Genomic DNA, 26,917 nt, shown 5'->3' with positions numbered 1-26,917 from the left:
GAAACCAAATTCCTAATATATATAGAGATAGAAACTTGAAACATAGTGTAACCTTTAAATTTTAACTATTTAATCTAAAACTATTTAACCCAACGTGGAGCATAAGTAAAAACTAGTTTCATTAAAAGTCGCCTACAACATCCTTTTTCATCAACACAAATCATTGTAGTCCATGACATCACATTACCCTCGTTCATTATTCTAATATCAATTTTGGTTAAATTGCTTGAAAAAAAAATATAGGGAATAATTATATAATTTGACCCAAAATTTTCGTTATAAATAATGATATTCAATTTATTATCGCACTGTTAACAAAAGTTAATGACTCAGTGACTATAATATAACAAATTAATAATTTCAATGATCATATAACAATTTTTAAAAGTTCAATGATCAAAACGTGATTCTAAGCAAATTTAAGTGATTAAACTTATAATTTACCATATTATTTTAAATAATAAACAGAGACTTTCAAACAAGTTTGGGCTAAAATTGGCACCAATGAATAGGGGGAGCAAAACTTGTTTCGGTTAAAAAAAATTGAAAATATTTTTAAATTTCAAGTTAATCAAACTTAATTATTTGATTTTTGAATAAATCGGAAAAGGAAAACAATAATTACTCCTTGTCTTTGGGTACCCATCAATTTCAAGAATGAAAAAATTAACCCCTTTTATAATTTTCAAAATAATCTTTAAAAAACTCTAAAATTATTAAAAATATATAAAATATATATAATTTAAAAATTCTATAAAAATTTAAATTATAAAAAATGTTTTTAAAAAATTTAAAATGATAAATTTGATGTCTTAAACAATTACATTCTGAAATTAAACTTATTATATTAAAGTCTCTTATTTTTCTTTTATTTTGCTTTGAAAAATGTTTCCGTATGTGTATATATAGTCTTTTATTTATATACTCTAACTTAAAATCTAATTCTATTGTCTAACAATGTTTTAATTTCTTAAAAATATACGTATTTTGTGTTTCAAACTTATCAATATCTTAAAAATATATGAAAAATACAAATATCAAATAAATAAATTTTAAATTTTAAATGTACAATACTCATCAATAAAACTTTACAAATACAACCGATTCCTTAAATTTCTAATTTAATAAAAAGAATCTCATACATTAAACAACAATCATAAATTTTTTTCTAATGCTTGTATTATTTTTATTTACTTTAATATCTATAATTAACAAATATATATTAACAAAAGTAACGATTCTAATTTTTAATATTTAAGTTAAGTTTGATTTGATTAAAATTTAATATTTCATGATTTTATTAATAGAATAAATTTAATGTTAAATGGTAATTTATTTGATTTTACGCTTAATTAGTCATTTATTATCCAAACAATATAATTTAATTCAGCGGCAAAAGTAGAAAACTTTTTTAGGGAACCGAAATTAAATTATAATTTTTACGATAGTAAAAATACAATTTCAATATATTAAGAGTCTATGTCTTTATGATTTTTGAAGGATTAAGTCAAAATTTTATCATTTTTAAAGGGAACAAAGTGAAATTTTACTTTTTTTTAATTTAAAATTTTAAAAATTTTAAAAAACTTGAATGAATGAAAAAAAAATCATTTTAGGGGGACCAATCTCTTGCCGACTCACTAGTTAGGCCCCTGGTTTAATTCAAGTTATAGGTTAATTTGATGAAAATTATCTACTAATATAATTAGTTTAATTATAGATTTTCATCCAATCAATTCTAAAACCTAAATTGAAAATTAAAAAGTTAAACAAGGTTGCCTTTAGACACCAAAATATATAAACTTTTATCAAATACAGGTAACAAATTAGGAAAAAATGTTAAACCCAATTATCAAATTATAAATTAAACCATTTAAAAATAACAAGACATTAGTTATCATCAAATTAGCCATTAATCAAATTAAGCTCATCCTTAAGCTCCCATTTTCATCCATACCCCTAAAGAGACTCCGGAATATCAAACACGAAACAATTACACAATATGAGGCGAAGAAAAACACAAGCATGTCAAAATCTATGATACAATTTATTAACCTATCAAAAATTACGACTGTAACAAATTACACAAACAGGATACGAAGTGCCAGGTCCAATCCTAACCCATCTCAGTTATCATCATTAGCAACTATGCAAAACTAAAAAAAGACCTCATAACAAACTGTGGATGGATACAATCATGCAAGAAACTAAAAGTAATGACTGAATGGAAACAACACTATTTAAACAGAGATGCTAACCAGCCTTCCACCGTGCATTTCCAGCCATCCATTCCCTAAAAGATCTTGAAGAGTAGACCACCGTGTGTGGCAAAGAAGGGAGCAAACACAAGTGACTCGACTGCCATAAGCTTGATAAGAATGTTAAGTGATGGACCGGAGGTATCCTTGAGAGGGTCTCCAACAGTGTCACCGATGACAGCTGCCTTGTGAGGATCGGATCCCTTTGGACCTAGGGTCCTTGCATGCTCGGACACACCGGCCTGGCAATGAACATGATATAAATCAATTGGCGCAAAGAAAGTGTTGAAGCCCATAAAGTTGTTCAAGGAAACGTCATTTACCTCAATGTACTTCTTGGCATTGTCCCATGCCCCACCAGTATTGGATGCAGAAATTGCAATCTGTCAACGAACGAAGTCAATTAACTACTATTAATGATTTAAAATGGACCTACTTTCGAACCAAAATCAGTCGAGCTTTCAATAGTAACTTACAAAAATTTTCTTATAGATTGCATAGTAACCATTCATAAATAAACCAAAGGAAAATAAATCGTGAATTTGCTACCTGAACACCGGAAACAAGAGCCCCAGCAAGGACACCAGAAAGAGTCTCTACACCAAAGAAAGTTCCAACAATGAGGGGAGTAAGCATAACAAGGGCACCAGGAGGGATCATCTCCTTGATAGAGGCATCAGTTGAGATTTTGACACAGGTAGCATAATCTGGCTTGGCATGACCCTCCATGAGACCGGGAATGGTGTTGAACTGTCTGCGAACCTCCTCAACCATCTTTAAAGCAGCACTTCCCACACTCTTCATGGTCATTGCAGAGAACCAGTAAGGAAGCATGGCTCCAACTATTAAACCAATGAAAACTTTTGGGGTCAAGACATCTACGGTCGTGATAGCAGCACGGCTCACAAAGGCACCAAATAGAGCCAAAGACACCAACGCCGCTGACCCAATGGCAAATCCCTGGAAACATACAAGGATAGTTCATCAAACACGGTACTTTCACTTATGCTATACTAAAATTTAAGTTAACAGCTTTTGAAGTTAAGATCACTTTTGTAATAAAAGCCCCTGGGAAAGATAACTAAATGCAGTACCTTTCCAATGGCAGCAGTGGTGTTTCCAGCAGCATCAAGAGCATCAGTTCTCTCACGAATGCGATGGCTCATACCAGCCATCTCAGCTATACCTCCAGCATTGTCACTGATGGGACCATAAGCATCGATAGCCAACCCAGTTGCAATGGTGCTCAACATTCCAAGGGCAGCAACTGCAATCCCATACATAGCAGCAAAGCTAAAACTAACAAAAATACTGATTGCTATGGCAAAAATTGGGATGATCACAGATTTGTATCCTAAAGCAAGGCCAAATATAACATTGGTTGCTGCTCCCGTCCTGCAAGAGTCGGCAACATCCTGCACAGGGCTGCAAATACAGGAAATAATCAATTAAGATGCAAAAACATGAATACCACTATAAATAATTAGTCAAAGCACTATTCCCATACCTGTAAGCATTGCTGGTGTAGTACTCAGTAACAAAACCAATAATAAGTCCAGCCCAGAGACCAACACCCACGCACAAAAATAGTTGCCTGCATATCAAAATCATTTTACAAGCATGAGGAAAGCAACTACATGAGAAATAGGATGCTAAGCAAAGAGATACTGCATGCAAACTTCTGCTTCAGGTCTTTTCTGAAGTTCATTATAATATTCATGTTATTAGGGTACAAGCATACCAAGTCAATTTTCTCAAACTATGCTGATTTTAAGAAACTAATTAGCCCAATATCAACTGGTAACTCACCAAAAGATAATAATAAGTTAATCTTTCCTAATCTCACAAAATTAGGAGCATGCCTGTGTTATAGTATGCATCCAGCAGGAAATTCAAGGAATGCTACTTTTACAACATGAATGTTATCTATAAGAACCATGTAAACTTACCAATTCTTAACAACTTTCTGAACCCCAAAATTGTAAATGGTGAAGGAAGATGGCACACCAATCCAAGTAACAATTGCAATTCCTACTGTCATTAGAATAGTGGAGATGATGAGCTGCTTCTTCAAAGCTGGTTCAATTTCCTTGACAACCTTGATTTCGAACAAATCCGTAGCAAATAGGGTTGTGATCAAACAGACAAGAATACCAACAGAACTAATGAGCAGAGGATACAACATGCCCGTGAAGTCATGGTTTATTCCAAAGGAGGATATAGAAGCTACAACAAGAGCAGCACAGGAAGATTCAGCATATGAGCCAAATAGATCAGACCCCATTCCAGCAATGTCCCCGACATTATCACCAACATTATCAGCAATGACCTGATTAATAAAAAAAATTTATATCATTTAAGGGTTCTATGCGAGTTACTTTCAGAAAGATGATCAAAAAACTATTTTCCAAAAAAAATAACTAGGCTTACAGCTGGGTTTCTTGGGTCATCTTCTGGAATATTCCTTTCAACCTTTCCTACGAGATCAGCACCGACATCAGCAGCCTTTGTATAGATACCACCACCAACTCTTCCAAAGAGTGCCATAGAGGATCCACCAAGACCATAACCAGTAATAGCCTCAAAAAGGCCTTCCCAGTCATCACCATAGTACAGCTTGAATAGATTGATGGCAATGTAAAGTACCAATAAACCATTTGCTGCAAGGAGAAAACCCATTACTGCACCAGATCTAAACGCAACAATAAAAGCCTTTCCGACACCTTTTCTTGCTTCCAAGGTTGTTCTTGCATTGGCATAGGTAGCAATTTTCATTCCAAGGAATCCAGAAAGAACTGAAGTGATGGCACCTAGCAAGAAGGATACAGTACTGAAGATAGCAGTCGCAAGAGCTGGTTTGCACATCTTCTCCTTATCATAGGTGCAAGGCTGGCTCTTCATGCTGAAGCCCTCGACAGAGCCCAGGAAGAGGAAAATCAGAATAGCAAAAGCAATCATGAAGATGCCAACATACTGATATTCAGTAAAAAGAAAGGATGTTGCACCTGTTACACCGATACATCCACAGGTTAACTGAGAGATGATCAAGAATCATACACGAGACTAAATCTCGCAATGAGCACAAATGCAGGATAATGCATCACCACGAATTGAAGAACTGACTTGTGCATGAAACTAAGACCAGAGCAACAAGGCTTAGGATTTTACTCTTTAGTACTAGAAAGTTCAATAATGCATCTCCCAAATAGTTCATGATATTGAAATCTTTTTCACAAAAAAAGGGTAACAAAAGCATCATCATGTCTATACATAAGCATTTCTCAACTTTAATTATTTTGAAATAAATAGTTACGTTATTATTAAATAATATATTATAATCATAGTTATCAATTAATATATAACTCCTAGATTATCAATATATTATCTTTGTTGTTGTAATTGTCGTATTGAAATGTATTAGTGTCGATAATAAAATTTCATTTCTATTATCAAATTATTTAGTTACTGGTGCTAAAACATTTGGAAAATTTCAAATACGAAACTGACAAACTATTTAACCCTTACAGAATAAAAGCTGCATAACAAGTTCATAAGACAAGTTTCCAAACCTTAAACAGCTTCCAAAGCAATAAAACAGAAAATATCTTTATTAAATTATAATCTTTTTTGTTTACAAAAGTTGGAGCAAGGAATAAGTATCAATTATTTAAAAGGCTCCAACAATATTCTATGCTGATATTATATTCTCAATTATTATTATTACTTTAAAAAAAAATTATCATATACAACTTTAATGAAAATTGTTATAACTTCAAAAGTGAAATCATCGATGACACATATTCCTTCACATATATTAAAAAAAGTGAGACGTGAGATAATAATTTGTTAACCCCAAGCTAATTTTCTTGATCCCACTGGAAAGTTAAATCTTCCATTGTCAGCATACAAAAGAAACTTTCAAGAAAAGGAAGATAAGGAAAACAGGCCACGTGCAGCACATGTGCAAGGGAGGCTAATAATTCTAACATACATGGAGGGCAAATGACCTTTATTTGCATAAGACAACGTATAATAACTTCCAGTAACATCAAAGATAAAGCCTGTCCCAGTTATAACTCCATACCGAACTCCAAAAAGAATCAATCTTATATCCAATTAAAAGAAGATTAATTAAAACTAAATTAAATGTAAATGGAAGACTCTATGAACTGGGAATTGGTGGCCTGTCTAGTCGGGAAGATATATATATTGAACCAACTGATAAAAAATTGATCTAATTATTATGTTACTATTTTATGAAAGATTATTTTGTATTTAATATATTGTTTTTATTGAATTAAAAAATAAATTAATTATACATTACCTTTTTTAGTAATTATACATTAGTACAGTAATATAACTTTAACCAATGCCACTAAGCACCCAATACCATTCCCCTTAAACTAAAAACTAGATGAAATATATTTTTTAATTTTTTAATTTTTATAAAAGAATCCGATTTTTTATTACTGATAGTTTCCTTGATGGTGTGCAAAGAATTCAAAATTCAACCCAACTCATTTAAGATGAAAATAATTAAACAAATACTTACCTTTTAAAAACTCGCTGTTTGAGCTTCATCACAAATTCTATAATTTAATTGCAACAAAAATAAAAACCTCTAAATTAAAAAATTTAAATTAAACCGTTGATTACCTCCTGGTAAAGTTAAACTTTAACAAGAATTACGTACTTAAAATTTTAACAGAATAACGAAGTTGAGCATTAAAATAACTAAATTTTAATTTCCATGTTAACTAAATGGCTTATTATTACGTTCTAAACTTGTGAATTGTGATTATCAGTGGTATAATGTTTTCTTGAAAACTCTTGGCACTGAAATCTAACATGAAAGATTAAAGAAAAGAATTCTTCAAAAAAAGATTAAAGAAAAGAAAAACAAAAAAAAAAATCTTAGATCTAACCTTCAGAGATAGCGTTTTGAATATCAGCGCACTTGGTGACAACGCTATGGTCATTGATTCCTTCCTCTTCCTCAATCAAGTAATCACCGTAACCATTCTTGCTACTATTCGCCGACGACGCATGGCGCTCGGAGGTAAGCTTCACGCGCGACACCATCACCCACTGCACCAACGAGAAAGCTATTCCAATCACGGCGCACACTGGCACCACGATCTCCGTCGCCATCTCCGACAACATCGCCGCCCCCATCGCCACCGCAGTAGAAAAGAGTTATGTGAAGTGAGTTGAGCTGAGCTGAGCTGAGCTGAGTTAAATTGAATTGAATTGAGCGGTTTTGGTTTTGAAGGTTCAGGTGAATTTATCGTAACGAGAAATGCGGAATATATTTTTTATTTTATTTTAGAAGATAGGAAGTACCTGTACACGAATCTATCATAATAACTTTAGAACCTTCGTTTTAAAGCTTGTTTGCTTGTATGATTATCGTATCTATAGATGATAAACGGTGATTGATGGAGGAATCAGCGCGTACTTTAGACGCATAAATGTCAGGAATTTATTTTATTTTCATTCGATGCGCCACGTAGCTCGTAAATAGCTATATAATATTAGTCCTATAATAAATTCCTTTTAAGTTTTTTTTTTTATGTCTAAATATCTTTCCCACCTCCGCTCAATCTTTATCTTCTTGAATTCCACTAATTATTTAATTAATTTTTGTTTTTTATTTATTAATAAAAATACAATATCGCATTTTAACGGTCTCTATTTCTTCTCTAAATATCTTTGGATCTTTCCGTTTGCTCAGCCTGAACAGTGATGTCGATTTAATTGCCTCAAATTATCATTTATTTTAATAACATTGTTTTACGATTTTTTTATTTATTAATGCCGACAAGACTCGAGCTTCAATATGAAACGTAAACTACAAATTTTGAATAGTAAATCGATCCATACTGATTTTTCTTAAAAAAGGAAAAGAAAATTCTATTCGCAAATGGCAGATTATTCCACTCTAATCAACAATTAAATCATCTATATATCCATTAATTAATCATCTTCCATTTATTCAAATTGCTTAATGGATGAAATTTGTATTTGACAAAAATTATTATGAAAATGTCAAATTTAATAATATTAACAAATAATCATAATCAAATCAACTATAAACCCAAAATAAATACGAAAAAATTAACTTCATTATTTTTAAGTACCAAAATTAAAATAAAAATTAACACAAGTACCACATTAGCACAAAAATACTACGGAAATTCAGCTGTCATGCACCCTGCAAGAATACATTAGTACCTATTCGTTCACCACGAAGAAAATGAAGACTACATGCCTTTCTACCAAGAAAAGCTATTTTCCCATCTGGTTTCCCCATTTCTAATTCTTCAATGATAAATCCATTTGACAGCTAAATTTCCTTATCATTAGCATCCTTGGCATCCATTTCCACAACAGTTATCTTCTTTTCATTGGCTGGTAAGCTAGGCGGTTCCATCTTCATAGCATCCCCTTCTTTATCCTTACACTTTCTCTTCTTTTCCCTCTTCCTTTAAGAAGAAAACATTGTCATTTGCTAGCAAAGCCAACTCAGGCATCAAAGATATATATATCATAAATTAGAAATGAGAAAACTGCAATTGCAGTATGGCTATTCACAGTATTGTGAGTCTAAGGATAAACACCTACTTGTGATTATCTTGGTTTTGAGTTTCCTTATCCTCCACTGCTACATCCTCGGTCACAGTGTTCAAATTTGAACTACTATTCTGGACTTCATCCTCTTTGGTAACATTGTCTTCGAGTGTTTTATATTCAAAATGTTCCTTTCTTTTCCTCTTTAACTTAGCTCCATCTTCAGCACCCACTTCTCTGGAAGCCAGCAAGTAGTCATTACTTACAAGGCAATTTGCTTGTAAAGCATACAACTAAGTAGACAAGCTTTTTCAATGCGATGATCAGTTCCTGGTAATCTTTCCTCCTTTGCCAGAGCTCTTCACGAAGCTCATGCTTTTGTTTTTCTCCATGCCTATTCCCTGATTTACTGCAAGCCAGTAAGAACTAACAAAAAGTCAAACACAATCCTATGAAGCAAACTACCATATCTTAAACAGATGATAGTTGGCACCCATGGCTCGCCTTCAATAATATAGTTACTTTAGATATTGCATCAAATTTCAATATCATTTGATAGATTTATCTCTTTCTATTAAAGTCATAGAACAATCATACCATTCAAGCTCAACACCTCTCACAGCATTAGTCCCTTCTAACATGGTAGCATCATCTTCAATCTCATTGTCATTATGATTATCTATTTTTTTCTAGCTATTTCCTTCACATCAGCTTTTCCACTCTTCGATGCAGATAGTGAGGAGATGGGCAACGTAACTTCAAGTTCACTGTCCAATACTTCCATAGTAGCAGCAACACCACTAGTGAAATCCATTTGCTGAGAACTTCCCTCATTTTCAGATTCACTGATCTGGTATTTCTTCTTACGCCTTCCTTCGCCAGAAAATTCTTGAGAAGATGAGACGAATTCCGGATCATCATCGTCAATAAAACTACCGCCATACTCACTTTCTTCGCTTTTATCCGATCTTTCTGTTTTTGTTTCTGCAATATCTTCCCCATATGATTCTCTAACCAACATAGTTAACGTAAACAGTAGAAAAGAACTCCTACGCCACAAAGAACATGAAGTAAATTCAAAACATAAAAAATCCAAAAAAAGATACAATTCATCATTATGATGAATAAGGGAAGTAGGCAGATATTAACCAGTAAGATGAACAGTTCGAAGGCCGATAGTAGAGAAGACAACTTTATCAGATTCCTCAAATTCCAAATTCAATTGACAACACTCTGACTTATCAGGAAACAAACTGCAGAGAATGGCATCTTATTCCCCACATTATGAACTATGACTTTCTCTACTCCATTACCCATTCCTAATGTCGCCTCACAATCACATATTTACGTTCATTTTCTTATCAGATATTGGGAATCAGCCATTAACTCAAGAATAGTGGAAAATTTTATCAATAGTACTTGGGATAGATGAAACCTTGCATTTAGAGGTGCATGAGTGAAAGGTTGCCCAGGTTTCACTCCTGCCAAAAAAATAAATGTCACTTTACAACAAAAGTAAAAATGAAATAAAAAATTAAGAACTGACCCCAAAAAGCCATTGAAGAGCCAAGAGATCACAGTGGTGACTTCCAACAAGAATTAAGAAAATTTATTAACCCTTATTTATAGTGTGAATTGTGAGGGAAACTGAGGGATTTGAAGCGTCTCTGCGCTCTGCCCTTCTTAATGCTATTTAAAAGGAAAAAAAAAACAAAACAAAATTCAAGTCCATTCGGCAAACTCCAAGTCCTAAAAGTTGGATAAAACAATATTTATTTATTCCATAACTTAGTCTTTTATTTTATCTTAGAGCTCAGTAATTTTTCTTACATTAATCTTAAAATTTTGTAATATTTTTTAATTTTAGCTCCTGTAATTATATCGTACTTTGATATTATATCACGTCATCATAAGAAAATTTTGTATTTTTTTTAAAAAATTATATGATGGTAAGATTTCGGATTAAAGTATCACATCATCATAAAAATTAAATTTGAAAAAATTTATCATTCTCAGGCATTAATATAAATCCCACAAAAATTAAAGAATTAAGTTTGAGAAAAATTGTTAAATTTAAAAATTAAATATTGACTTATTTCAAGATAAAATATATATGCTTTCTTCAAAACCCAGGCAAAGTTTTTAATTAAAAAATCTTGAGTTTTATGATGGGATTTTTTTGGAGGTTTTTTTTCTTCTTCATTTCATTTCAGTGTAGTTAAAAATTAATGAAGTATTAAAATATGTTTAAAAGTTATTATATATTTTTAGCATACTTCGAGATTCTTTGTTAGTATGTTGAATATAATATTTAAAATTAATGTTTATGCAAAAAAAAAAGAACTAAAGGGATATATATCTCTAAACTTTGAGAAAAAAAATAATTAAGTCCTTTTCATAGAAAAATATATTCAATTAAGTTTTTAAACTTTCAAATTATATATGAAGTAAATTATTTGACCAACATTTTTTATTTTTGACTGTTATAGTGTTTAACATGTGACGTGGTGTTTCATGTCAACAATAGTTATTAATATATTAGTATCACGTCAGCTATCACATCAATAAAGAAAAGGTTAAAAGTAAAAAGAAGTATTTTTTTTATAAAAATATCAAATAAAGTTCAAAAGTTTAAAAAAATTAAAATTAATAAAAAATCAATTAAAAATAAGTTTAGAATAAATATGGGAGAATCACATATCCAAATTCTTGAAGATAATTTTTCTAAATTATATAAATTTTAAAATATATATATTTTTATTTTTATTTAAAAATATTATATGTGTATAAATGCTTTAATTCTATCGCTACCATTTAATATAGATTGAAAATAATAAATATAAATAAATTTATTTTTCAAACTTTATTTAAAAAAATCAAATGGTTAAAACAACTATGGTATACATTTTAATCATTTGGTGGCACTTCCACTGATTTGAAGCACTGGTTAATTTAGTATCGATTGACTCTGAAAATGTATACCAATTATGGTATTTGTATACTTAAATCACTTGGATGGTTTATATAGAGAGAATAGTTGATAACTCAAAAGTTGTGGACATGATTGTTACTTTTTTTATATATAAAGTTTAAAAACTAAATTTATGATAGTATAGGTATGTTCTTATGGCACGTTTTCTCTTTTGATTAGGGTGGTTTTTTTTTTTTTTTGCATGTTTTCTTCTTGGGGTGGGTTTGTCGAATGTGGGGTCTAGATTGCAATCATGGAAGAAGAAATCGCAAATCTGAGGATTGATGAAGGAGAGGAGGAGGCTTGGCAAATCCTGTTAGAGACCAAGGCTGAAGGTTTATGAATACCATTTGGTTGGGAGTTTTCTAATTGCAAGCACGATTCAGTTCCAAGCGATGAGGACTACGTTGGTTAATATCTAGCACCCTTTGGGGGTTCTATTTCAAATTTGAGTGATAAGCTGTTTTTATTTCGTTTTTTTATGAGGTGGACGTTGGTAGGGTAGTTTATGGGAGTCCATGGACGTATTTTTTGTTGGTTTTTAGGTACAGATTTATGATTTACCCAATGGATTGATGTTTGAGGCGTCGGTAAAGTTTTTGGAAATTTTATTGTGAAATTCCTAGACTATGATGCGAAAGGATCAACTCGAAGCTTTCTAAGGTTATATGAGGATTCGAGTACGTGTGGATATTTAGCAACCTCTGAAACGAAGGAAGCGAATAGTTATGCCTAAGAGAAACGAGGTTTATGCGAGATTTCAGTTCAAGCGCTTACCACTTTTCTGTTTTCTGTATGGTCGATTGGGACATCCCGACGAGCACAAATAGTGAAGAGTGTCTGGCTACAGGTAGGAAGGGAATCGGAAATTCCTAATTTTGGGGAATGTGATAAGGATAAAGCTAGTAATCATGGGAATTATACTAATTTGAATTTTGATTTCTCCCTTAAATTGGGCCTTGATGATAGGGGATTTGATTTGGAGGATAGCCCAAGGGACTTGGAGGACGAAAAGAACGACCAAGTATTGTTTTTTCAGTTTGTACAATTTCTAAGGGTATGGATTATGTGCAAATTTCTGTCTCACAAAAAGATATATCAGGTAGGCTCTGCTATGTAGGCCAGCTGTGTCTAATGAAAATCATATGTTGTAACGTTCATGGATTGGGGAATCTATGAAGTTGTTCGTCGTTAAAATAACTTACAATAAAATTTTAACACAATTTAGTGAAGTTGGAAACATCTAGAGGAAGATGGTAGACGTGATATTATTTACGAATCTACATTCATGGGACATGATAGGTGTATCGTAGATAAACTATTATTGGAAACTAAGAAATTGTTTGATGGTTTTGTCGATAGTGAAGTTATGCATAAGATGGAGACACGTCTGATCATCACAACAATTTTTCTTTTTTTAAATAACAACTTGAGATATAAGTTAAAAAAAATAAATTTGGAAGACATTATAATAAGCATCATTTTAATAAAGTGTTGAATGTACCAAACATATTTTTTTTAACTTTCTCGAAATTTTAATCAACATTTTTTTTCGACATATAACATTAACAAATTTGGAAGACATTATAATAAGCATCATTTTAATAAAGTGTTGAGTGTACCAAACATATTTTTTTTAATTTTCTCGAGATTTTTATCAACATTTTTTTTCAACATATAACATTCTCATCAAAATAATTTTTTGGCTTTTTAGAAAAATAGATAGTTTGAATTTATCTCTTTTAACTATTTTTATTGACCATGTTGTATTTAATAACATTTAATATGAATATCCAAATAAATAAACGGTGATTGTACTGCATAAAAGGAGATTTATGAGGCAAATTAAAATGCTTATACGTTTCCAAATTCATTGATTATTTTTCTAAAAAATAAAGGCTATAGAAAGGGCGAACCCATTTAGATCACAAATTGTACCTCTAAAATTCAAAGTGTAAAGAAAACATCGAAGAAATGGGCCGAGAAAGAGGCAGTGCAATGATTTGGTTGACTCTAATGTTATGTTTTCAGAGCAGCTTTGCAGCCACTTTCATGGTGGGTGATGCTTCTGGTTGGGGTTTTAGTGTGAACAATTGGCCCAAGGGAAAAACCTTCAAGGCGGGTGATGTCCTTGAATTTACGTATAATCGAGCGAATCACGACGTTGCAGTAGTAGATAAAGAAGCATATGAGTCGTGTAAAATTCCACAAGAAGCTCCAGTTTTCGAGACGGGAGATGATCTTATTCCGCTTAAAAAGGGAGATAACTATTTTGTATGTGGTTTTCCAGGTCACTGTGAAGGTGGCATGAAAATAGCTATTACTGCTACGTAGTAATCTCGATTCGTTATTTTACAATAAATATATAAATAAATTTCTCTTCTCTTTTTTTTTTCTTTCTTATTTCCTCAATAATTCAACAATGAAGACTTCAGTTAATATATTTAATATTTATATAATATCAAATTTTCTGACAAAATTAACTTAATTAACCTAATACATTAAAACCGGGTTAAGGATGTATTGGCTGAGCAGAAAAGCGAAAAAAAATTCAATGTGCTTGATAAGAATGGTAGATATTATTTTTTATCTTCATGCATAAAAATTAATCCTTCCAAATTAAAAACATAAGAACAGAACAAAGGATGAGTATATGATAGTTCAACTCTACTAAACAATAGATGATTAAATTTTTCCATTTTTCCTCTCAACCACAATCGCCGGAAGAAAAATTATATTTTCTATTTTTCTACCCTTGAAATTTTCATCTTTTAAGTTTTCTTTTCACTCTGCTAAGTAAAGTCTAAGATAGTTAATTTAGCTAATTTAATCATTTTTAACTACTTAATAATAAATGACTTATATTTTTATATAAAAGTTGTATATCAACATATAATACTGTAATATAAACTATATATAATATCATATTCATATGATAATTTAAAATTATTGCCTAAATGAAATTTATTTGTATTGCATACAATGTTTTAAAAATAAAATTAAAAGATCAATTAATTTTTTGTTTTCAATTATCAATTTAAAAATTATTTATTTAAAAATTTTAATTGGTTTAATTAGTTAAATCGATTTCACACTTTAAGGTTCTATTTAGTATGAATGATGGAAATTAAGAGTATAAAAATTGTTAATCAAAGGTAAAGGCAAAATGATATCCCTCTCAATTTTGAGATTAAATAAATTTTCTTTCTAAAAAATTAAAGTAATTTAATTTCGATTAATTTTGAAAGATCGCAATTAAAGACAATTAATCATAACATTAATGTTTTTCGTGAATTATATATATATATATTTTTTATCACAGCCACAACTTTTGAATTTGAATTTGAATTTGATTATGAGTTTTGGTGTAGTGTTGTTGCTGATATAGATATATATATAACTTTTGAGTTGGAGAAAACATATGATTTGCATTTTTAACAAGGTTCTTCTAAACTGTTGCAACTTCGATGAAAATAGATGAAAGGCAAAATCGTCTTATCGGACATGCTACAATTTTGTACACAACTTTTGCATAGAAAATGCAAACTAAAAATGTGGAGTCAATAAGTTTTATTTAAAAAGTTTCAATTTTTGTATGTTTATTGAATAGAAATAAAATTTATTAACTTTTTTATTCAACAAAACTTTAGTTTTCGAGACTTGATTGTAGATGGTGTGACCCACTTGAGTCATCGACACTCGATTTTGAAAATGAGATTAGAGATATATTTGTTTGAGAATTGATCTAAGAGTCTTTGAGATTTGATCTTGGGTCAATAAGATTCATTTCAAGAATTGTTGAGACTTAATCTTGAACAAAAAAATTAATTTTCTTCGTGTTGACAGAATTAAATTAGAGAAGATTTGATCCAAAGGTCTTTGACACTTTGATTTAGATGGATACAACTCGTGTTGTGGCTCTTGAAAATATGTCCAAAATCCTGGAATTAATGATTTAATTTTTATTACATGATTTTTGGAAATTATTAATTACATGATTTAATTTTATTAATTGTTTTTGTCACCTAAGGCCTTGTTTCATTGAAAAATTTAAATAAATTAAAAATTAATATTTTGAATGATTTAATTTTTTACACATGTCTGGTAATTCAAAATAAAAATTATTTGGTAGAATTTTTTTTTTAAATATGGAAAATGATAAGTAGATAAGAATTATTTATCATAATATTTTCAATTAATTTAATTCAATTTTATTTATTTAAATTTTGATTTTTGTTTAGAATAAGGTGAAATACTTAAAACTTAAGATTAAAACATAGAATATAATAATTTTTTTATAATTCAAAATCTATATTTATCGAACAGTCTAATTATATTCCGTAATTAATTTTAAATAATATATCAAATAAATTTTATAACTTAAATTAAATATTTAATTTTTCAAACACTTAAAATATTTAGATTACCAAACACTTAAGACAGTGGCACTATAACAAAAGACCCGTATTGATTTAAAGTCTTTAGTTGATACTTAATTTCTTGTTCATGTTTTAAGGAGCGTTTTCTTGAATAAAATTGAAAATAAAACTTTAAATATTTGGCTTTTGTAACAAAAAGGATACGATAAATGTCTCATTTATTTATATCATAATATCAAAATATACATTGAGCGACACTTATTATAATTTTAACTCGTTTTTGAAATTTTTAGTTTCCACCATATCAAATAATAATCCTTAAAATAGTTGGATAATTATTATATACACTACACGTGAAATAAATAAAAACTTCCACCAATAATTTAGGTTATTGTTGCATGGCTTTTTTTGTTTTTTTATTTTCATACGAACACTTGGCCAGAAATGTTTAGAATAATTATCCAAAATATATTATATTTATTAAAAAATTATTTAATACATCATTAGTGAAGTTTTTAAATTTTACAAGCAAATATTTAAAAGGTGACATACGTGCAATTTAAGGTATAATACAAATAATAAATTGTTATGCACTAAAAAAAATAGACATATGCTAGTATATAAAGTCTACTTGTGGGTTTAAAATATTTTATTGCTAGTGTATCAATATTTATTTATCTCATTTAACTTATTTTGTAAATGCGTAAATATGTAAGTTTTTATAGATTTATTTTAATTAGTTAGTTAATTTGGTCCGAATTTTAATAAATTTATCTCATAATATTTGTGTAAATATTAAGGTTAAATTTGTTGAATTTTTAGAATTAAAGCTAAAATGACAAAATATATAAACATAAAAAGCTAAATTTATTATACCAATCAAAATTATATACGTAAAGATGAGTATTTATTAGGTAATATAAAATCCTTACATTAGTTTCAAATTAAATGCAGAAATATTTGATTTTGAGGTTACCAAATTCATTGATATTTCAACAAAAAAAAAACAAAAATAATGTCTGTAAAAAAAGACAAACATTTAGATTATAGATCATAAAATAATTTCTAGTTGATAGTTGATTGTTGATTGCAGTGGCTGGTTTGACCAATTGATTCTATTAACTGTTTATTTAAAAGTGTTTAGTAAAACTTAACTGATACGTGTAAAATGACAAATAAAGACATAAAATAGTAACAAATTTAACAATAAAAAAAGAGTTATAAAATATCCAAATAATAACAATAAAATAGTATCAATATAATAGTGAAATGACAAAAAACAACAGCAAAAACAATAGTTTTTTTTGCAAATTCGGGTCGAGCCGTGTTCAGGCAAAAAAAGCTTACTCAATGCCTAGCCTCTTTAGAAAATTGCTCTTATTTTTTTTGCCTAAACCTATTTTTCGGACCTATATTTTTGTCCAAACATTTTATTTTTTGGGCTGGCCCAGCTCGACCATGATCTACATGTCAATATTGAATTTAAACTTTTTTTTAATATCAGAATTTATTTTTAATAATTGTTTTTTAGATTTGATTAGAATTAAAATAGAAATTGAATATTTTTTTGTAAAAATTAGATAATTTAATTTGACATATATTATTTTTTTATCATTACAGTGCCGAGGAAAATTACATTTGATACGAGTACGTAATGTTGAAAAAAATAAAAAAATGCTGAATTTAGTTTTTTCTTTTGGATGTTGATTGTATGGTGAAGAAGAGGATCAATTAGGTCATATAAAATCCTTATTCGTTGATTTCAAATTAAATGAAAAAGATTTGGCTTTGGGGTTTACCAAATTCTTGTTTTTTTTTTTCTTAAAAATGATGGCTATAAAAAGGGCAAACCCATTTAGATCACAAATTATTCGTAGTGTAAAAAGAGCATAGAAGAAATGGGCCAAGAAGGAGGCAGTGCAATGATTTGGTTGACTCTACTGTTATGTTTTCAGAGCAGCTTTGCAGCCACTTTCATGGTGGGTGATGCTTCTGGTTGGGGTTTTAGTGTTAGTAATTGGCCTAATGGCAAAACCTTCAAGGCTGGCATATTTTTTTATGTGAAAATATATTTGCAGAATTTAAGTATAATCGACCGAACCACGATGTTGCAGTGGTAGACAAGGAAGGTTATGAAGCATGCTACGTGGCAGACGATGCTCAAGTATTTGAGACGGGAGATGACCTTATCACCCTTCAACAAGGACATAACTATTTTGTTTGTGGTTTTCCCGGTCACTGTAATAATGGAATGAAAATAGCCGTCACCGCTACATAATCTCTCTCTGTCTATATATACACCATATACATGGGATGACATCCATTACAATATAACTTAATAAATTATTTAATTTTCTTCTCTTCTTTCTCATTTCACTAATAATTATTCTTTGTATCTGTTTTATGGTCTATATCTAGAGATTTATCACCTCCAAAATTAGAACCTTGAAAAATTTTCACTTTTTTATTCATATATTAGATACCATAATCAATTTAATTTTTATTAATAAAAATGTTTTTATTTTATATTTCAATTACATAACCAATTTCATCCAATTTGAAAGGTTTTATGCAAGTCACTGAGCTTAAAAATGTTTGTCCTGTGCTGTGCATTGGATATATAGAAATACATCATCTAAACTACAAATCTATACAATAGTTTTAGTTAATCAGAAAATTACATTGCTCTGTTTTCTGTAAAATACCTGCAGGAAATATGAAATAAGTAGTTTTAGATACAAAAGATTTGCAAGCAAATTTTTGTATAAGCTTCATATGTTTTTGAGTTTTGCAAGGAAATTAATTTATATAATTTTATGAGAGTTAAATGCAATTTCATCATTTTAATAGTTTATATTTTTTATGATTAAATCAAAATTTTACCAATTTTAACTAAATTTTCAATTTTAGAGGTCCAACCCTCGACAGCTCCCCTACTGTCGCCCTGATCTAAAGGGGGCCTCTCTGCTAAAATTGCAAATTTATATTTTAAGTTAATATAATAATAAAATTATATTTTAAGCCGTAAAAAAAAATCTCAATTTAAGTCAATTGATTCCATTAGTTATACATTATATAACATGTAATATTATAAACATAAATGATATAACATAGTCACATATAATTTAAAATTAATAAAAAAAATCAGCTGATTCAATCTATTTACTTATCAATTGAGTAATTCATCGAATTAATTAAATAAATCAATTTTCAAAATCGACCCAAATAAATTAAATTTATTCGGTTTGGCTGGTTAAATTAATTCAAATCAATAAATACTCACCATTATCTAGATATCTATCGGACACGAATACTTTAAAAAGAAGATAAAGAAAGTGAACTAACATAGAAGGAATTGCAGGTAACTTACCTTGCAAGAAAAGGAAAGTCAATAGCATAAAAACAACGGTATGCAACTTAGAAGAACATTCTCAAAGCATCGACAACTTTCTCTGGCCTGTTGGTTTTCAATTTAATGAGACCAAAAAATAAAATAAAATAAAATGAAAATGCAGAAATGAAAATGGATAATGTAAATGGAATATAGTTTTACCAGTCCTCCTGAGGCATATGACCGGCACCTTCTATCAGCTTGAGCTCAACTGAGCTCAGGTTTTGTTTCCGAAATTCTTCGGCTATTGTTTGAGGGAGGTACTTGTCCGCTAAACCCCAAGCAACCAGAACTGGTTTATCCCATCTGAAGATGAGAAAAGGGTTTTTAAAAGGGTTATATCTCCCATACGGGAGAAAGTTGCTATACAGCTATAGAGCTATACTGGTCGGGCTCGGATGTAAGTATTGGATATGAGAATAAAAATGCTAAAGAAGAAAATGTACCTTCCAGATGCAAATCCATCAGCTATTTGACTTGAGATGTCTCTGAAATTAATTTTTCTTGCTGCTTCAAGTAATGCTGAAACACCGAACTATTTTTGCATTATTGGGATTGTCTTTGAATAAAACCCGAATTAAAGGAGTTGTAAACACTGGGATTTGAAATCCGGACTTGTTAGGTGAATGCATAAACCAACTGGATTTAGTCTCAGGTTCAAAACATAATACGAGCTATGATATCATGTTAGGATTTAACCGAAAAAAGCCCGTATATGTAAGGATGAAAGACAAACCGAAGCCGGGTCCGCTGCTGGCCAAATATGGTAATCGATAGACATCAGCCTTTTCCAGCTTCAGCACATATCTGTCAAAAGACATTTACCATTTCATCTTTAGAAACTCGGGTTTAGGTGAGAATAACAAATACGGATATGTATCTGCTATAACATAAGAAGAGAAATATTGTGAAAATAGCAGGGATATATATTGGAATTGGATACATACGGGCTACCTGCTTCAATAAAGCGTTCAGCTATCACAGCATTTTGAGAAGTAAATTCTCCAAAAAGTGGTATTCTGTGAGAGAAACAAAAGGACAATTTCATAATCTATGTTACTCCAACTCAATTAGCTTGTAATTGTCGGATCCAAATAACATATTCATAGAAAGATAAACCCAAACCTTAGCTGTTGGAAAAGTCCAGGAACAGGAGATGAAACTGTTAATGGAGTATTCAAAATTGCTAATTTGGATATCTTGCTGGGATTTTTCAATGCCCATGTCAATCCATATGAACCTACAACAAACCCCTTCAACCATATCCAAAAAAAAAAAAAAAGTAAATTAGGTATGTAGATTATGTTGCCATGACTCTTCATTTTAAATCTTAAAGTATTCATGTTGGACATAGCGGATTATCAAACCTGAACCACAAGAAAGAAAGGAGACTTGACCTCCAAGACATCCAATAACTTGTCAAGTGCCTCATGGAACTCCTTCTCTGCAAATATTAACATATATAGCATTAATGGATTTACATCTGACGCACTGTTGGTGAATTAGACGATGGTATTATCATGTAACTACGAAAACCTGTGTAATCAAACCCATATCCAGGCTGTGGTTTGTCACTGAAACCAAATCCTATCCAATCAGGTGCAAAGCAATGGAAACCAGCTTCTGACATCTAATGCATAACACACAAAAGGGAAACCTCAAATTTTAAAAAAGAAAATTCAGATTATATGTCGAAATTAATATTCGAATATGTGTTAAACACAACCTGAGACATTACAACTCGATAGCTATAAGATTGTGTTGGAGCCCCATGTAGGAAGACAACTGTACCACGTCGGCTTTCAGGTGACCCTACAAACCACCCAACATTACTTTCAAAACAATAACAATACCTTTGCTTGATTTCATTTTTCATTTTCTTTTCAAATGAGTAAAATAATTAGCAAATGCATAAACTAAATGCAACCAAGCAATTAGACTTAAGTTCAAATATGACATTAGTATTAGGAAAATCATCCCATACACAAACTATGGAGTTTTTACACTTGAGTTTGGACAAGTAATCCTGCATGAACACGTGATATGCAATTGAAGATTTTTATACAATTCCTATTACTACTCTTACTCTCCCTAAAACCCTTAAGTCGGAATATAATTCGTGCTTAACTCGAACTCACATCCTCCTATTGTTACAACTTGCAGTAGTAATGGTACCAACCGAGCTAAAGCTCAAGCATTACAATCAAGATTTTAAATATAGGGAAAGTGTGAAGCATTACCAGTTTCTCTAACAAACCATCTAAGCTTTCCAGACTTTATGTATGAGCCATACTCCTTTCCCTTGTCTTCTATCCTCTGCAATTTTGATCCCATTAATTTTTCATCGAATATAAAATCCACAAATTTAAGTGCATAGGCGACGACGGCTATAAAAAAATTACTCACATAAAGCATTTGGCCGACATTGCCATCCTCAGCGGGGGATTCCGGCAATTGAATGGCGCTGCGGCTGGAAGGATTATCGGTGACGAAACCAAACGGAGTGAAGCCTTTCTCGTCGTTCTTCTCTTCTCCACCACTGGCTTTGGCTACGAATCTCGTCGCTCTTTGGCTGTTAATCGCTACTTTTTTGGTTGAAACAGAGAATTTTGAAAAAGCAAGCGACTGAGGAGTGAGCAGAAGATTCGTCGCCATTTTTTTTCTTTTTGCTATTTACCTTCGCCTTCTTTGCCACTGCTTTTAACGAACTAAACTCCCTCCACCATTTTTGTCTACTTTTCTCTTTAAATGTTTTGAGAAAATAAAAATAAGAGTTAAGTGTTTTGCTCATAAATTATGGACCAGAAAAACAGAGGAAAAAATTACAGTATTACTAGTTCAACACAGTCCCACGCGCTATAAGTTTTTTTTAGTGTAACGCCTCCTAAACTATTTTTATATTAAAACTAGTTAAGCTAAAATTATATGAAAAATAAATATAATTTGATTTAAATAGAGGTACTTATGGGTCGGTTTAGATTTAAGCATGATATTAAAATACTACTTATTCAAGTTTGAATTGACCCAAAATCTAGGTAAAAAAAATTGTCTAAATTCATTCATATCTATAAAAGACTAATACAAACCCATTTAGACCTATCCATATTATTTTTTAAATTTTTTTGAATAAAATATTTTTTATTTTAATATTTAATAATTTGATATTTTTTATTTATTGAAATTTTGTATATAGTAATCTTAACATTATTTTAATATTTACATTAGAGTAATATTATATATTTAATATAAATTATTTTTTTAATGTGTTTTAAATTATATAATATATAAAAATAGCATAGCATAAAGTATTATAAATTTAAAATAAGTCTGGTCGGACTTTAAATGTTCAAGTTTGAACTTAATTCTTATTTTAAGCAAGTCAAATATTTTTACCTAAAATATTTCAAATTTCGAGTTGGCCTAAATGGATAGTCTGACCTATGAACAGGTCTAGATTTAAATGATAAAGTTGAGTTAATGAAGATACAATGTTTTGAATTCAATATTAAAATTTTTAGTGTATGTATTTTTTTAGATTAATTAAAATATAAAAAAATATAAATATTCTCAAAATAATAATTGTATAAAAAATAATCACTTTTAGTAATTTTATAACTTAGATCAGATTTTGGAGCGTGTATCATGTTGAAACCAGCGCGTGGAGTTATCATTCAACTCAGAATCTAACATATCGATAACAGAACCACGGAATCCTTAGCTCCACCAGAAAGGAAAGAAGACTCAGTTTAAAATGTAAAATCAAATGGCTGAGTCCCTAAACTTTTCAATATTTCTAAAAATAGCACCATTCTTTTTCAAATGCAACTAAGAAAAAGCAAATACAAGGAAAACAAAGGACCAAAGTGGGAATATAGTGATTGAGAGCCTTAGGGTAAAACTAACCTCTCATACTTTGACGCAAGGCTCCCTCACCCTCACTCCAACCATGACCGGCGATCCGGCGTTTTCCACCGGCGATCACCATCACGCTTTGTCTCCTTCCCCGCCGCCCAACCTCCTCATCACGGTTCGTTTCCCCCATTTCCTTCACTCGATTTACTTCTTCGTCTTTCCCAGTTCCCATTTCCCCCCATTTCTAGGGTTTTGATCTTTAATTTCTTGGATGTTCTTAATAAACTTCTTTTTTTTATTAGTTAATTAAGCTGAACCTTGATTTTCAATGAAGAAACTACGCTGTTCTTTAGATATGCTAAGAGTAGAGAACCTTGTTTTCTTTTTCTTTGCCATTACAGTTCCAGTTTTTACTTCTTGATTTTTAAAGCAATAAAATTCAAATTATTTGATGAAATTTTCTAAATTTCTGTGTTAGAATATATGAGTAAATGATTACAACTTTTAATTGTGAAACCATGCTAAGAAATGAATATGGATGAAGAGGATAGTTAAATGTACTAAATCTTTTATCTATATTTGGTATAATTAAGGTAGTTTCATGTCCTTTTTATGGTATAGTTTCATGTCCTTTTTATGGTATATAATATTTTCGGGGTTCGTGGCTGTCTCTCCCAATTATGTCATGTTTTCTTAAATTTTTATAGTAACCATTCTTTAAAACAAAATGCGTGGGGAAGAGTTGGAATCTCAAAGATCACGTATTAGCATCGTTTATGCGTTACTTCTTCGGTTATTCTGTTTGTATTTTCTTTAAGTGTCAGTTATCCATTTGATGGGGTTTCCATTTCAGATGGAAGAGGGTTCTCAAAACAGTGAGCAATTATTTGAGGATGATGGAAATGAGCTTGAATTGGAAGGGAACGACATTGATATTGACAGCAATAGCCTTGACATAGAAGGAAATGGCCTCGACATTGAAAGCAATGGCCTTCAGGATGATTGTGACGGAATGCTTGAGATCGACGACAATCATGAAAGCAACGGGGATGATGCAACTGCAGTTTCCATTGAAAATGGCATATCCCAAGGAAAAAATTATCCACCGCCGGTTGTGGGGATGGAGTTTGAATCTTACGATGATGCTTATAATTACTATAACTGTTATGCCAAGGAACTAGGATTTGCAATTAGGGTCAAATCTTCGTGGACGAAGCGTAACAGCAAAGAGAAACGCGGAGCCGTGCTCTGTTGTAACTGCGAGGGCTTCAAAACAATCAAAGAAGCAAACAGTCGTAGGAAGGAAACAAGAACTGGCTGTCTCGCGATGATAAGGTTGAGGTTAGTAGAATCAAATAGATGGAGGGTCGATGAAGTCAAACTGGAACACAATCACCTATTTGACCATGAAAGAGCGCAAAATTGTAAGTCACACAAGAAGATGGACGCTGTGGCCAAAAGAAAGGTAGAGCCTACTGTAGATGTAGAAGTGCGGACTATCAAGTTGTACCGTACATCTACGGCCGATCCAGTGGGTTATGGAAACTTGAACTCACTTGAAGGAGAAATTAGTGAGACCGTTGATCGTTCTAAGCGCTTGAAGCTTAACAAAGGAGATTCCCAAATTATATATGATTTTTTTAGCCACATTCAGCTTACTAGTCCTAATTTCGTTTACCTGATAGATCTGAATGATGAAGGTTGTTTAAGGAATGTTTTTTGGATGGATTCTAGGTCTAGGGCTGCATATGGTTACTTTGGTGATGTGGTTGCAGTTGATACCACGTGCTTGTCAAACAAATACGAGATTCCTCTCGTGGCATTTGTTGGAGTAAATCATCATGGGCAGTCTATCTTGCTGGGCTGTGGTTTGCTTGCTGATGATACATTCGAATCATATGTTTGGCTATTTAGGGCATGGCTTACTTGTATGTCTGGTCGCTCTCCGCAAACCATAATCACAAACCACTGCAGGGCCATGCAAAGTGCAATATCTGAGGTGTTTCCCAGGGCTCACCATCGACTGCATTTGTCGCATGTCATGCGAAGCTTATTCGAGAATTTGGGAGAGTTGCAGGAATCTGGTGTCTTTCAAATGATATTAAATAGGACAGTCTATGAGACCGTGAAGGTGGACGAATTTGAAATGGGCTGGGATGATATGATTCGACGGTTCGGACTTGCAGATCATGCATGGCTTTGTACTCTGTACGAGGAAAGAGAGCGATGGGCTCCGGTTTACCAAAAAGATACCTTTTTTGCTGGAATGTGCACTTTTGAAAATGGTGAATGCAGAAGCTCGTTTTTTGACAGTTTTGTGCATAAGCAAACTTCTTTGAAAGAATTTTTTGGCAAGTACGAATTACTTGTGCAAGAAGAGCGTAAAATAGAAGCAATCAATGATCTCGAATCGAGAGATTCAAGTCCATTGTTGAAAACAAGATGCTTTTACGAATTACAGCTTTCGAAGTTGTATACGAATGAAATTTTCAGGAGGTTCCAAGATGAAGTTGTGATGATGCCTTGTTTTAGCATCACCCAAGTTCATGCCAACGGACCGGTTATAACCTACATGATTAAGGAACATGAGGCCGAAGGAGACCGGAGCAATATCAAGAACTTCGAAGTCATGCATGACAAAGCCGGAACAGAAATCCGTTGCATATGCAGCTGCTTTAACTTCAACGGGTACCTTTGCCGACACTGCTTGTGTGTCCTCCACTACAACAGCGTGGAGGAAATCCCTTTCCAGTATATCTTGTCTCGCTGGCGGAAAGATTTTAAGCGACTATACATACCCGAACTTGGATCCAATAACATCGACATTAGCAACCCAGTTCAGTGGTTCGACCATTTGCACAGACGGGCAATGCAAGTTGTCGAAGAAGGGATGATATCCCGAGATCATTATACGGTTGCATGGCAAGCCTTTAAAGAATCTCTGAATAAAGTTCGACTTGTTGCAGATAAGCATGTATAGTTAAAACAAAGAACATGTAGATAAATTTCTCTGTAGCATTTATAATTATCTCTTGCGTCCATATTTGTAAACAGTCGAGTTTTTCCAGCATAGTTCTTGAAATTGGAATAAATGTCACATAGCTAATTTTAATGTCAAAATTTGTTTTTAGTCCTTGTATTATGGGTAATTGTGGGTTTTGTCCTTATATTTTAATTGTTATTTTTAGTTTCTATTTTTTTTTTGAATTTTGAAATATTGACCAACCAATAATCCTTAAATTTGTTAATTTGAATTCTTTTATTTCCAAAGTCATATGCGACAAATATATTATTACGTGCAATTGTCATGAGGTTAGAACTTTAATTTAATGAAAGTTCTAATTTAATGAATCGCGTGGTTTTAGGCAAAAATTTAGTTTCAAATCTGCCTATCAACTTAACTATCAAAAGTAATAATTCACAATAGAAATTCTCTAAGGCACCGAACTTAGCAGAAGCAAACTCAGATAAAAAAACAATGAAAGAATCGAATAAG

General features: G+C 31.4%; 5 protein-coding genes and 1 long non-coding RNA gene across 6 annotated transcripts; 3 read left to right on the top strand and 3 right to left on the bottom strand.

Annotated features, from left to right (window-relative positions):
- Positions 1-2,023: 2,023 nt before the first annotated feature.
- On the bottom strand, positions 2,024-7,529 carry LOC107889146 (pyrophosphate-energized vacuolar membrane proton pump-like). The gene is made up of 8 exons (NM_001326758.2): positions 7,184-7,529; positions 4,689-5,263; positions 4,208-4,587; positions 3,766-3,852; positions 3,353-3,683; positions 2,808-3,218; positions 2,582-2,641; positions 2,024-2,500 (listed from the first exon to the last, which is right to left on the bottom strand). Exons 1-8 carry the CDS (start codon positions 7,431-7,433, stop codon positions 2,294-2,296), a joined length of 2,301 nt encoding a protein of 766 aa, NP_001313687.2. The 5' UTR covers positions 7,434-7,529; the 3' UTR covers positions 2,024-2,293.
- Positions 7,530-8,385: 856 nt separating this feature from the next.
- On the bottom strand, positions 8,386-10,491 carry LOC107890288 (uncharacterized). The gene is made up of 4 exons (XR_005901087.1): positions 9,978-10,491; positions 9,426-9,877; positions 8,883-9,229; positions 8,386-8,743 (listed from the first exon to the last, which is right to left on the bottom strand). It is a non-coding gene; the product is annotated as an uncharacterized lncRNA (long non-coding RNA).
- Positions 10,492-13,752: 3,261 nt separating this feature from the next.
- On the top strand, positions 13,753-14,136 carry LOC107890050 (basic blue protein). Its single transcript, XM_016814566.2, has one exon. It carries the CDS (start codon positions 13,774-13,776, stop codon positions 14,131-14,133), a length of 360 nt encoding a protein of 119 aa, XP_016670055.1. The 5' UTR covers positions 13,753-13,773; the 3' UTR covers positions 14,134-14,136.
- Positions 14,137-18,076: 3,940 nt separating this feature from the next.
- On the top strand, positions 18,077-18,456 carry LOC107890048 (chemocyanin-like). The gene is made up of 2 exons (XM_016814565.1): positions 18,077-18,173; positions 18,257-18,456. The coding sequence occupies exons 1-2, from the start codon at positions 18,077-18,079 to the stop codon at positions 18,454-18,456; spliced, it is 297 nt and encodes a 98-aa protein (XP_016670054.1).
- Positions 18,457-18,758: 302 nt separating this feature from the next.
- On the bottom strand, positions 18,759-22,373 carry LOC107890047 (cis-3-alkyl-4-alkyloxetan-2-one decarboxylase). The gene is made up of 12 exons (XM_016814564.2): positions 21,976-22,373; positions 21,810-21,885; positions 21,296-21,381; positions 21,106-21,199; positions 20,937-21,013; positions 20,695-20,822; positions 20,517-20,588; positions 20,306-20,376; positions 20,016-20,091; positions 19,732-19,875; positions 19,549-19,635; positions 18,759-18,883 (listed from the first exon to the last, which is right to left on the bottom strand). The coding sequence occupies exons 1-11, from the start codon at positions 22,222-22,224 to the stop codon at positions 19,596-19,598; spliced, it is 1,113 nt and encodes a 370-aa protein (XP_016670053.2). The 5' UTR covers positions 22,225-22,373; the 3' UTR covers positions 18,759-18,883; positions 19,549-19,595.
- A 930-nt stretch (positions 22,374-23,303) lies between these two features.
- Positions 23,304-26,541, top strand: LOC107889145 (protein FAR1-RELATED SEQUENCE 8). Its single transcript, XM_016813481.2, has 2 exons — positions 23,304-23,596; positions 24,275-26,541. The coding sequence occupies exons 1-2, from the start codon at positions 23,516-23,518 to the stop codon at positions 26,399-26,401; spliced, it is 2,208 nt and encodes a 735-aa protein (XP_016668970.1). The 5' UTR covers positions 23,304-23,515; the 3' UTR covers positions 26,402-26,541.
- Positions 26,542-26,917: the final 376 nt, after the last annotated feature.

The sequence above is a fragment of the Gossypium hirsutum genome, chromosome A09, assembly GCF_007990345.1.
Source record: "Gossypium hirsutum isolate 1008001.06 chromosome A09, Gossypium_hirsutum_v2.1, whole genome shotgun sequence".
NCBI lineage: Eukaryota > Viridiplantae > Streptophyta > Magnoliopsida > Malvales > Malvaceae > Gossypium > Gossypium hirsutum.
The sequence above is the reverse complement of the archived record's forward strand: the minus strand, read 5'-3'. Positions and strand labels throughout refer to the sequence as shown.

Coding starts and splice junctions, on each gene's coding strand:
- LOC107889146 (NM_001326758.2), bottom strand. CDS start 7,433: ATGGGGGCGGCGATGTTGTCGGAGATGGCGACGGAGATCGTGGTGCCA. Junction 5,264..7,183: donor TCAAAACGCTATCTCTGAAG/GTTAGATCTAAG, acceptor TCGGTGTAACAG/GTGCAACATCCTTTCTTTTT. Junction 3,684..3,765: donor TACACCAGCAATGCTTACAG/GTATGGGAATAG, acceptor CTGTATTTGCAG/CCCTGTGCAGGATGTTGCCG.
- LOC107890050 (XM_016814566.2), top strand. CDS start 13,774: ATGGGCCGAGAAAGAGGCAGTGCAATGATTTGGTTGACTCTAATGTTA.
- LOC107889145 (XM_016813481.2), top strand. CDS start 23,516: ATGACCGGCGATCCGGCGTTTTCCACCGGCGATCACCATCACGCTTTG. Junction 23,597..24,274: donor CGCCCAACCTCCTCATCACG/GTTCGTTTCCCC, acceptor TTTCCATTTCAG/ATGGAAGAGGGTTCTCAAAA.
- LOC107890048 (XM_016814565.1), top strand. CDS start 18,077: ATGGGCCAAGAAGGAGGCAGTGCAATGATTTGGTTGACTCTACTGTTA. Junction 18,174..18,256: donor CATGGTGGGTGATGCTTCTG/GTTGGGGTTTTA, acceptor ATATATTTGCAG/AATTTAAGTATAATCGACCG.
- LOC107890047 (XM_016814564.2), bottom strand. CDS start 22,224: ATGGCGACGAATCTTCTGCTCACTCCTCAGTCGCTTGCTTTTTCAAAA. Junction 21,886..21,975: donor ATGTCGGCCAAATGCTTTAT/GTGAGTAATTTT, acceptor TCAAAATTGCAG/AGGATAGAAGACAAGGGAAA. Junction 20,377..20,516: donor TTTATTGAAGCAGGTAGCCC/GTATGTATCCAA, acceptor GTCTTTTGACAG/ATATGTGCTGAAGCTGGAAA.